This window comes from Cyclopterus lumpus, chromosome 8 (genome assembly GCF_009769545.1).
Source record: "Cyclopterus lumpus isolate fCycLum1 chromosome 8, fCycLum1.pri, whole genome shotgun sequence".
NCBI classification, from domain to species: Eukaryota; Metazoa; Chordata; class Actinopteri; order Perciformes; family Cyclopteridae; genus Cyclopterus; species Cyclopterus lumpus.
The window spans coordinates 14,121,921-14,134,488 of NC_046973.1; the positions used below are offsets into that span (position 1 = coordinate 14,121,921).

The 12,568-nt window shown below is 47.8% G+C and overlaps 1 protein-coding gene across 1 annotated transcript in view; it reads right to left on the minus strand.

Moving 5' to 3' along the window:
* Positions 1-11,931, minus strand: part of LOC117735022 (glutamate receptor ionotropic, NMDA 2B) — a 71,841-nt gene extending 59,910 nt beyond the window's left edge. The window contains exon 1 of the mRNA XM_034539413.1: positions 11,737-11,931. Within this exon, the coding sequence (XP_034395304.1) occupies positions 11,737-11,931 (195 nt within the window). The remainder of the gene's footprint in view (positions 1-11,736) is intronic.
* Positions 11,932-12,568: the final 637 nt, after the last annotated feature.

A 12,568-nucleotide genomic window follows, 5' to 3' on the forward strand; every position in this document is an offset into this window, starting at 1 on the left:
CTGCACTGTATTCTGCGACATTTCCAAATCACTTTTGCGAGAATGTGTGCGCCGATAGGACGGGCCGAGCTGGTGACTCACACAGAGCGAGCCTCCTCCCTCAGACTCCACTTCTTTGAGCTCTGGGCCGAGTGACGCAGAACCAACAGAACCAACAGAACCAACAGAACCTCAAGTCCCCGCGAGTGTACAGGCACCTCCTCTCGGAGCCATATTCAGGGGCAATTGGTAATTGTGCTGCGGCACTCTAAAGAAATGAGTGGCGCAGTCTAATCAGATATTCATATTTTTGACATTTAAAAGAGCGACATGTAACGTGCAATTGCATTTTAATATCAATACATCACGAATGATTTACTGTGAGAGGCCGGTGTAATTAAAGAAAAGACACATGATTTCTATTGTCTCTTGAGGAGAACATGAGGAGAAATGTGACCGTTCGCGACGGGGGGTGGCGGCGGGGGGGAAATACAAAAAATCTTCATTTGCATGGGAAGAAAGAGCCCCCTTCTTCTGGTTTAAGCCATACAATTGAGCCAGATCTGACCCAGTAGCACAAACAACAAAAACCACGGCAGCGACGGCCTCATTTGTTTACAGTGATTACGCAACTGAAACAAAATGATAAAAATAAAATACTGCCCGTACCACCTGTGAATGACACTCCGATCCAGTGTTACATACAGGGAAGATGAAGCGAAGTCTCGCTCGGGTTATGTTCTCTGTGACCGTTTGTTGGAGGGGGAAATGGTTGTGTTAAAGGTTCAAATGGGAGGATGAGGCAGCACGCCTTTGATCAGAGTCTTCAATTTGTACTTTTTCCATCCACATCTCCTCTCATGTATATACAATATGCTTCACGGGAAAGCACTGACTCACCACAGCCTATGAATAGATAGAGGTCCATTCCCTCTCCACCTTTGGATCGGGGCGGGGGCAGGCAGAGATGAAGCTAATAAGGGTCCCAGCAAAGGGCTGGTGTAAGGCTCACGAGGGGATAAGAGGGGAAGATGACTGTCGGAGGAAGGGAGGAATAGGGGGAAGAGCTGCTTGTAGGTCTACGTGGTGGTGGTGGAGTGGGGAAAAAAGAAGGACGAGACTACTTGTGTCGAGAGGTAAAGGAGGACAGGCGAGCAGAGAGGGAGGGAAGATGGGGATGGTGCTAGATGCAATGAAAGGGGGGGGGGAACATGTCCAGGGGGAGGGAGGAGACGTCAAAGGAGGACTGGGATGTAGGGGAAGGTGTGGCTGGTCTCGTACCCAGGAGGACACAAAGTGAGAACGAAGGAAACGAGGCCGAGCAGGAGGAAAAGAGAGGGAGGGATGAGAGTGAGAAGACGTCAGAACCAGAAGGGGGGGGGGGGGGGGGCTTTACACACAGAGAGGGCGGTGGAAAAGCGATATACCTTTTTGGGGGGGGGGGTGACAAGGTTGATTTTTCGCAGCTTTTGCACCACGAATGAAGGCATCAACCAATCACGTCGTAACCTGACAACAACAACAACAACAACAACAACAGAGGCTCCGTGGTCGAAACGGAAATTTTCATTATTCCTTTCAAACTCGACAAAGGCAGCGCAGACCAGATCCTCGCATTCCGTTCCTACCTTTCACAATAAAAGCCCTGTAGACAGAAACACTGTGTAATTCACTCAAAGCATTTTTATAGAAGGAAACTCAATAAAATAGCTTGCAGTAGCTTCGGCTATACATCAATTGAGACGATCGTGGAGTTGGTCCTCTGCCGGCATGAATCATTGTTTCAACTGTCGCACATTTGCATTGCTGCCGATATGATTTTTAGGATTTATGAGTTATTATTTTGTCTCGCCCCGGGTGTTTAGTGTGCACCCCAAACCAATTCTGTTCTATTCTACTGGCTTCTGCTGGCATCTCGGGTATGGAGCGATACACAGAGAAGGATAGGGGTGAGTAGGTAACAAGGAAAGGGAAGGAGGAAAGTGTGTTCACACTTGGACATCTAGTGTGCCTCCTGCCAGCTGCCACGGGATGAACCAGACCTCGGCAGCAAGCCGCATCCATAACAAGATAGAGGAAGGAGTTTGGAGAGGCAAATTAGAGATGGCATTTAAAACATGGGAATGGAAGAGTATGCAGGAGGTAAGGCCGGGATGGAGAGATGGACCAAATAGAGTGCGGGCACTTCCAGTCCATCATGTCACGTCCTTAAATCACAGCTATCTCATCCCATTTCAAATTATTTCCCTCTCTAAGTACACATCCATTCTAACTGTCTGCATTAGTCTAGTGTATGGGGGCAATCTGTCCACGATGTAAAGCAATAGAGCAGAGGAGGAGAGGCAGGCATTTCGAGATGGAGAGAGTGAAAGTGAGGGTGAGCTATAGAAAAAAACAGTTATGGAGCGAGTTTAAAAATGGCCACGTTCTAAATGGCCGGAGTAAATTGAGACCAACGGGGTTGGAAAATAGGACACATAAATTTAGGACTCGATATTTTTCACCACCTCTTCCTATTTGTCGCCCCCTCCATTTCTCTCTCCCTCCCGATCTCTCTATTTCCAGAGAACGGGAACACACACAGTGGGTTGTCACATGTTCCAGGACAATGAGGTAAGAAGAGACCAGCAGTGGGGCATCACTGTCATAGTGAATCAGGCATTACCGAGCAAGCAGCACCAGAGAGTCTTTCAATGCATGTGGATATATGCTTTTCTGAAACGACTCACGAAATGAAGCTTTTTTATATTTCCCAACCAGCCATTTCATAATCCCCTCCTTAAACCAGGGGTGTGTACTCGATTCCGATTGGCTGCAGGGCTCCCATTGATTCCTGATAATGGGCCAGTTATGGCTTGTGAAGAACTAAATGCATGAAAGTATTCATGCTGGCCTCCACGTCTCCCATTAATGAATCTACATCATGCATGTTCTGATGCATGATGCAAACCGAATATTTCCCGCTGCTTCTGCTCCCCATTTTATTGTGAACAAGCGTCAGGGAAACGCGATGTGTTCGCCATCGAGACTGCAGTCGTTCATTGAGATCCTGCTACAAAACCAGACAACGGTCAATTTCAATCAGCAGGTCGGTTTCAAATATTCCTATAAATATTCCTTTTCCACCAAAATGAGTGCATATACGCAGGTTTTGTTAACGCGGGAAAAAAACATAATAAAAGGCGATGCTTGTGTCACGTTCATCGCGCTGCAAAGACTGAAAAGCAGCATGGAGGCCAGTGAAAATGTTACAGTGGTTACTTATTTCTTTCCCATTTTTTCCCATTTCCGTTTTCTCATCTTTCAAACTCGGTGCCAACTAATTTGGAGCGATGATCAAGCGTTGTTTGGATGGAGGCGGAGAGAACTTCTAAATTCTAAATTAAAGTGTACATCCGGATGTCATGTTTCCATCACTGCGAATCGAATCAGAGCCAATAAACACCCGTTACCACCAATTTGAACCTTTCCCACTTTTTGGGGGGCTTTACTATTGCCATCGAGGTGTGTCATGACCACAGCTACTGCATTATGTTACATTTTTAAAAAACAGCTGCAGAGAAACAATGAGAAACTGAATACATACGCGCCAGCCCTTACATGTGTTTGTGCAGAAGAAGGTATTTAGCCTTCAAACTAAATAAAAAGGTATATTAGTTTTTAATCTGTTATATTTTCTTAGAATTTTCATATTTTTTAAGGATATTTCCAGTTGTTTTTTTTGCAATTAAAAAGAGCCAGGTATGAAAAGGTGCCACACGGGGAACAGAACTGGGGGGCAGCCAATAAAAGGAGAGACAACATATCCGGGATGAAAGGGCCACTCAGAAAGCTGTTACAAGGGATTTACTGTGCTTTACTGGACACGACAAAATCCATGAATGAACGACACAATTAGAGGGAGCGAGACGGGAACAGAGACGGGAACAGAGAGAGAGACAGACAGGAAGAAGAGAGGCACCGGGAGAGACATCAGGCACAGGAACACTCGTTTTTAATTCTCTTATCGTTTACAAATGCTCCTAATTGCGTCCATGTTTTAGCAAGGACGCTGCCAAGCCGAACAGCACATTACATTAATAGAGTACAGGACCTCAGTGATTACTACAACAATAGGTGCTATTGTAGGACATTAATTGGCAGTATGAATTCATGCTCAAACGGCTGGAAAAAAAGAAACTCACGAGGGCGTGGAAAACAGGAAATGACGATTTCTTTGCAATTAAAAATGTATAAAAAAGGACTATTCCCCTTGTAGGAAGAACATAAATAAATTAGTGCTGGGCAAAGATGAAAAAAATTAATCGATTAATCGCATGATATTTCTGTGATTAACTATGATTAATCGTATTATGCGCAAAATTCAAGAATTAATTAAAAACTAGTGTAATGCACGCTTTTATTTTAAAGTAATGTTATCAGAACATTATAACAGGCACTCTGGGAGCAGCAAGTTAACATACAGAATCTAAATGTTTAAAAAAAAAAACAGGTCTAGCAAAAAAAGAAAAAAAAACACAGCTGGAATTTACTGTGCAGGGGACTTTTTAGTATGTAAAGCCTCTGAAAAAATAAAGCAGTTACACTGACCCAGCCGCCATCTTTGTAGTCCGCTCCGTTTCATACAAATCAACGGTACGTCTTGAGGCTCATATGCGCCGTCTTTCGTTGCGATTCTAATGCTGCGTTCACACCAAATGCATCGCGAATGATAAGATAACTCCAGTTTGAGTGGTTACAAACAACTTTGCTTTTATTAACTACGCTGTCTGGTAGAGATTTAAAATGAAAATGTCCATTTAAAAGTGCCTTTCTCCATGTTCTCGGTCAATGTGTGCAGCAGCCCTCCCAATGCAAAAAAAATAATGCCGTTAACGCATGATAGAATTATTGTCGGCGTTAATGGATGCTGCGTTAATAACGCGTTAACATGCCCAGCCCTAAAATAAATACATAGGATGAGGGGAACGAACTTCTTTGCCAAATGATGTGTGGATAATAATTGCTCCACTGAATTCACCCCTGTGCTGTGATCGAATGATTTAACTGGCTCACTTCACACACACGCACACATCCTCCACAACAATTATCCCTGGACACAGTTCAACACCAATTCTATACTATCAACGAGCCCGTTTCCTCTGGAGAATTAGCACACATTTAACCACACACACACACACACAGAGAGAGAGAGAGAGAGAGAGAGAGAGAGAGGGACGGTTGTGCTCGGACACAGAAATCCCTTAATCTCTTCATTACAAAAGGCTTGAACACCCACTGGCAAAAAAAACAACCACATTGGAAATGATGAAAAGCCTAGATTATTTGGGCAAAAAGTTAATTGATCACATCCTGCTGTTTTGTTCCTGGAGACGGCTGCCAGTTACACAAAAGGGTGGCAGTGTGTGTGTGTGTGTGTGTGTGTGTGTGTGTGTGCATGTGTGTGCGTGCGTGAGTGTGTGTGTGTGAGCATCTCTTCATCATGTCGTGTGTGTGTAATGTGACGATGACGGTGCAGCAGCAGTCCATCGTGGATCATAGCTTTGCATTTCTTCCGCTGTGTATTTAATATTCATACATTAATTGCCCTTTTAACACAAAAAAGAAACACATGTGTGGGCGTTTGTGCTGTGTCTGTGTCTCTGCCTGCACATGTTTGCATGTACGTATGTGATATTCATATCCTATTTTCCCCCTCAGGTCTTCAGTGTTGGCCGCTTTCCCTTTTTCCATTAATTGCTGACGATCCAACGTTTAAACCGGGTGGATGCTATCGCTCCCCTAATCTACAACACCAGCGGCCTCCGCTCGTCAATTAGCTCGCTGTTGGTATTATGTAGCGGCCCCGGGGTGACCGGTGACAACCGCAGCTATTTGTCTACAAAGCCATACCTTCTAGACACGCTGAGGAAAATGTCTCACCGCCTTGATAATGTGAGCATTAGCCAAAGCCTTAGATCACACTGATTACTGCAGTCCAACAGACACCGGAGAGGGAGACCGAGCACGGTGGCGCTGGAAACCACTACAGACAAAAGGCTGGCAGCCATGTTGGCTAGGTAACGAGACACACACACGGACGGACAAGGACACACACACACACACACTCACATTGTTGGATGCCTTCCCTCTGCCATCTCTATCCATCTTTCTCTCCTCCTTCATTCCTCCTCCACTGAGGCCGCTGTTTCCAAAAAGGCAGCTTCTCTTTATTACATTCTTCTTTCTTCAATAACGTTAAACTACAGAGTACTATCCGTAAGTGCCATTTAAGTGCTACTAAAGTGCTAAACAACAAAGTGCTATCGGTAAGGGACATTTAAGTGCTACTAGAGTGCTACTACGGCTCTACCTTCCCTATTCAAGGTATAGTCGAAAAAGATGTGTTTTTAGTTTGTGACGGAAGATGTAGAGACTTTCTGCTGTCCTGATGTCAATGGGGAGCTCAATCCACCAATGAGGAGCCAGCACAGCAAACAGTCGTGATTTTGTTGAGTGTTTAGCTTGAAGTGAAGGAGCTACAAGCCGATTGGCAGAAGCCGAGCGAAGTGAACGAGCTGGGGTGTACGGTTTGACCATGTCCTTGATGTAGACCGGACCCGATCTGTTCGCAGCACGGTACGCAAGTACCAATGTTTTGAAGCGGATGCGGGCGGCCACCGGTAACCAGTGAAGGTCGCGGAGTAGTGTGGGTAAATTTCGGGAGGTTGAAGACCAGTCGAGCAGCTGCATTCTGGATGGGCTGTAGAGGTCGAATGGCATTAGCAGGTAGACCTGCCAGGAGGGAGTTGCAATAGTCTATCCGTGAGATGACCAGAGCCTGGACCAGAACCTGTGCCGCCTTCTGAGTGAGAAGGGGTCGTATTCTCCTGATGTTGTACAGCATGTACCTACAGGAGCGTGTTATTGCGGTAATGTTGGCAGTCAGGGAGAGTTGACTGTCGAGTGTCACACCGAGGTTCCTGGCAGTTAGAGTCGGAGCCAGCACTGAGTTGTTGAAGTTAATAGTTAATAGTCGTGGGTGGGAGAGCCTTTTCCTGGAAGGAGGAGAAGTTCAGTCTTGTACGGGTTAATTTTCAGGTGGTGTGCGGACATCCACTGAGAGATGTCGGTCAGACAGGTAGAGATTCGTGCTGCTACCTGTGTTTCAGATTGGGGAAACGAGAGGATCAGTTGGGTGTCGTCAGCATAGCTGTGGTAGGTGAAGCCATGCGAGTGAATGACAGAGCCAAGAGAGTTGGTGTACAGAGAGAAGAGAAGAGGACCAAGGACTGAGCCCTGAGGGACCCCAGTAGTCAGAGGACAAGGCTCAAACACAGATCCTCTCCAGGTTACCCGGTAAGAGCGGTCGGTGAGGTAGGATGAGAAGAGTGAGAGCGCGGTGCCTGAGATACCCAGGTCCTGGAGGGAGGACATGAGGATCTGGTGGTTCACTGTGTCAAAGGCAGCGGAAAGGTCTAGAAGGATAAGGACAGAGGAGAGAGAGGCAGCTCTAGCAGTGTGAAGCTGCTCAGAGACAGCAAGGAGGGCAGTCTCTGTTGAGTGGCCTGCCTTGAATCCAGACTGGTGGGGGTCTAGAAGGTTGTTACTGTGGAGGAAGGAGGAGACTTGGTTAAAGATAGCTCGCTCTAGAGTTTTGGAAAGGAAGGGGAGGAGAGAGACAGGTCTGTAGTTATTGACTTCAGATGGGTCGAGAGTGGGTTTCTTCAGGAGAGGGTTAACTCTTGCCTCCTTCAGAGAGTTAGGAAAACAGCCGGTTGAGAGGGAGGTGTTAATAAGATGGGTGAGAAAGGGAAGAAGGTCAGGAGCAATAGACTGGAGAATGTGAGACGGGATGGGGTCGAGGGGGCAGGTGGTTGGTCGGGCAGAGGTTACCAAGGTAAGAACTTGATTAGGAGACAGGGGAATAAAAGAGGAAAACGAGGGGGAAGAAGATGAAGTTACTGGAGGTGTAGTTATGGAGGTAATGTTATTTTCATGTAACATTGGCCACGCTGGTCGAATGGCGATACACCTGCTGCTGCTGCACTCGCTGCAAACACACACTCTGTGTCACTTTCTCGGCCTTTCCCGCTCTCCTTCTCTCTCTCTTTTTTCTCTCCGTGCACTCAGCCTTTTTTTTTTTTTTTTTTTACGTCATTTAGCTGACACTTTTATCCAAAGCGACTTACAATCATGTTACATTCATACACTGTAGACACAGCTACAGGGAACAATGCAGGGTTAAGTGTCTTGCTCAAGGACACATCAACTAGGGCGGGGCGGGGATTGAACCGCAAACCCCCTGATTGAAAGACGGGCATGCTAACCACTGACCACTTACCCACAGCCTCTTACTTACCGCTCGGGCCCTCCCTCACTGATCTTATTCATTGGTATAGATGCATGTGCCCTTTGCCTCCATCCATCTCTCTCCTTCCCCTTCCTCCTCCGCCTTCTTCTTCTTCGTTCCTTGTTAATTCTGGAGCCGCCTGGCTTCCACTTTTCTTTCCCTTCATCTATTCTTACTTTCAAGCTCATGCACGCGTTCACTTTTTCTCTTCACTAGCAGTAACTACAGACAGCACACACACACACGCGCACACCGGCAGCTACCACTGTGGTAGCTGCAGTCCCACTTGATTATCGCTGAGCTGCTGCTGCAGCGTGACTCCATCCCCAAGAGGAATGGCTCTAAAACATCCAGTTTTGTTCTTGTTACAGATGTTAGAAGACTCAGCGAGTCCTAAGGCCGACTGAGGGACAGATGCCACAACAGTTTTTTTTTTTTTTTAAGTCTTGGGTTATGATGCTGGATAGGGGACTGTCATCTCCCTCTCCCACATAATGCCACGCTTAGCTTTGAGTTTCATTGCCTCCTCACTGCACTCATTATAGGTGCATTTGTGAGCAGCAAAAATGTAATTCTGATTCAGCCCGGCTCTTTGCGTGACACAACAGTAGTCCACTACAGAGGGTATGTTTTATGGAATTATCTTGTTCACCCAAATAGTTTTCCTCCTCACTAAAAATCGAAATGCGGTATTCTGCGCCTTCTGTGTCGCTCCCTGTTATCATCCTTCCTCGGATGTGTATCTTGCCAACTGCAACAGCAGCATTTGGATTTAAGTTTTGCACGGTGCACGCATGTCTGTGTGTGTGTGTGTGTGTGTGTGTGTGTGTGTGTGTGTGTGTGTGTGTGTGTGTGTGCGCGTGTGTGTGTGTGCGTGTGTGTGTGTATGTGTGTGTGTGTGTGTGTGTGTGATGGAACGTAAGATAAACACCTCATATTGCAATCCCACTTCCCAATCTTTGTCAGTCTATTTCCTTCAGATGCTCAGTCACAATGACCAAAAGAAAAAGACACACACCGGCAGCCCAATTCTTCTTACGCTCCATTCCTTCCATCTCCCACAATTACTCTCTATCGCCTTTCCTCCATCTCTGCTGTCCATACGGGAGAAACGTCCTCTCCTTACTCTCCCTGACCCCTCTTCATTTCTCTTTATCTGTCTGAATTGTCCCTCTCACTTTCACAGACATTTCCCCCCACCTCTCCTTCGACTTTTCCTTCCAGTCTGATCGCTGTCAAACTCGGTTTCCTCTTCTGCTGTTGACTCATCCCTCGTCCTCTACGCTTATCTGTCCATCACCTCTTCAGGCAGCTCCCCACCCCCCATCCCTCCCCTCCATGCCTTCACTCACTGTAGAATTTCTTCCACCCAATCTCATCCTCACTATCTCAATTTCTCCACTTTCCACCTATTTCTCCGCTTTCCACCTTGTCCCCTCTCTTTCTCTTTCCCTCCCTTCTGATCCCTCTCTATCGTATTTTCGCCACTCCATTGTCTCAGCCCATTAGGCAGACACAAATCCGTTTGGAGACTGAGCCTCTGCGTGGTCCCGTCCTCGCACTCCTGGGGCCCGGTGCAGCCAGGAGGAGGCTCTCAGGAGACGCTGACTGGCTTGTGGCCGGGGAAATCCAATTAAATCGCTGCCCCAAAACGTAGCTCTTTTTCTGCTGCCTGGTGCACTTAGGGCACGTGTGCTTAATGAATGATACTGTCCATGCACACAGACACACACACACACACACACACACACTCGCACACATCGTCCCATACATTCCTTAACGGCCCACCCCACTGTTACCAGATTAACTTCCTCCTCCTACGTACCCAAAGTGTTCCATGCAATTAGACGCAGACAGACATTTTCACACGCAATGTGGCCACCCATGGACCAGGAGGGAGTGCTCCTGGTCATGTGATTTTACGTCATACGGTCAGTGGGGGTATTAAGGGGTTAAAGAAAATCTACAATATATTTGGAGAAGGTGTGTGCACTAGTCTGCGAGCAAATGTGTGTGCTGTACAGCGGTTTTCTGCATGTGCGCTTGGAAGCGTGCTGGTTCAAAAAGGAAGGGGGGGGGGGGGGGGGGGGGGGGGGGGCGGTTCCCATGCCCTTTCTCTCTCTTCTCTCTTAGTGCTCTAATGAGAAGGAACAGAGATAAGAGCTACAGTGGTGGCCGCTGGCCTCGCCGTGTCACTGTGACTCGCGTCTCTGCTGGCACAAAGACCTGTTGACACCGGAGGGTCAGCAGGAAATCTGGAGGACGGCGAGCGGGACAAGGATGGCTGAGATAAGACCGAGGCTGGGCAGGGGATGCCGGCTCAAAACAGCGGCAAGCAAGTTCTCGACAGCAGAGGCAAATGTCAGTGTTCTAATAAAGGTTTCGCTTTCCCCGCATGGAAGGCCCGTTAGATTTCGCTCTTCCATATCATCTAACGCAGCTGCATTTATGCACAAAGCACCAAATGAATGAGCTGATTTTGTGGAATGGGGTCCAAGCCCAGATCTCAGGCGGGCACAGATAAAGCAGCAGCAGATTGCTTTATCCCATTAGGCAAGGCCTAGTGAATAGGCAGAGATCTAGCTCTCTGTTCTGGGTGAAATCTCCAGCTGATCCTGGCACTGGCATCAACACTGTTGGCAGTTTGTCTTTCAAGTTAGACACCCCAGATTACCCTGTCTGTCTGTCTGTCTGAGGTAATCTTGATAATAAGGACAATGGGTTGAAGTTGTGATGGGCACATCAAAAGCGCATTGGTCTCGCTTTCGAGCACATGCAAGTGTCTCTCAACCTGTAACAAGTTTGTTTGGTTTTGTTGGCTGTGGAGCTGTGCTGAATCTAAGTAGACCCCTAAAAACACTCATTTCAGAAAATAAAAGGAAAAACAAGACACCATATAGAAGACAAAACACTGATCGCATTTAAAAAAACAAACAGCAGTATCTAAGGCTGTGTAGACACGGCTGGAGTCTTTAAAAGATATCTTTCTTTGATGGAGAAAGAGAAACCTGCACGGTGACCTCGTCTGTCCGTGACAAGCTTTCCCAGCGAGTGACGGCCGAGACTGACACCCAATCGAAATGAAGCCGTGCAGAGATCCAAGTTCACAGACCGGCCATGAATGAGCCACACAGCATTATGTCTTACAATTTCACAAGTAGGTCTGTTGAACTTCCAATAACAAGACCAAACAATTATATTAGAGTGTGCTTTGGCATCATTTTGTTAGTTTTAAAATGTATTATTTATCAGTGCAGGCCCACACTTTCATATTCACTGTTTCCAAGGTGAGCCCCTCTTTAACACTCAAACCACCCACACATACTTAGTCGCATAATTACTGTAAACGGGGACAATTTGACATAACCGGAACTGTTTGGAAACCGGGTGCAATTTGACTGAAGAAGTACTCTGAGGGGTCCTACCTTGGCAGCCATGATCATGGAGGAGCCCCCGCGGACTCCGAGGATGGGGATATGGGTCTGGGCTGAAATGAAGTCAAGGATCTGGGCGATGGCCTCCTGGTCGGTGTCATCCCCGAACACCACACCCTGCAGCCAGTGCTCCGTCATGAGGTCACAGATGCTCTTGATGATGCTCTTAGGGTCTGTCTCATTCATGGTTAGCACCTCCACGTTGGGCGCCAAGTGGAGGAAGTCCTCCTTCTCGCGGGCCCCGGCCAACGCCACCTCGCTGGAGTTGCCCACTAGGACGACGGCGATGCTGAGGCCACGCAGGATGTTGGGCAGTGCCATGTGGTGGGGAGGGGGCTGGGGTATGGGGATGTAGTGGTGGCCGCCGCCACCGCCTCCCCCGCCGCCCCCGCCTACACCGCCCTTCTCTCTCCGTGAGTGGCAGGCCGGGGGTAGGTGGAGAAGGCAGAGCAGCAAGAGGAGAAGGGAGAGGCGGTGAGAGGCGCTGGCGTGGCGGTGGAGCGACGGAGGCGGGGGTGGATGCAGGGGTCGGACCCGCCTCTTTTGCGCCTGGGCAACCGTGGGGGCGGCGGAGGAGGAGGCCCCCGCCTGGCCGCGAGGCGAAAAGGGACTGCGGCCGCCGCAGACAGGCATGGTGGAGAGGTGGGATAGTAATACCTGGAGAGACGGAGGGAGAGAAGGAGATGGAGATAGAGATAGAGGGGAAGGTTGGGTAGGCAGAGAGTTGATGGAGTAACATAACAAGGGAGAAGAAAAAGAAGGGGAGAAAAGAGAGAAAAGGAGATAGAGGTTAACATAGCACCATGCAACATTGATCGAATGA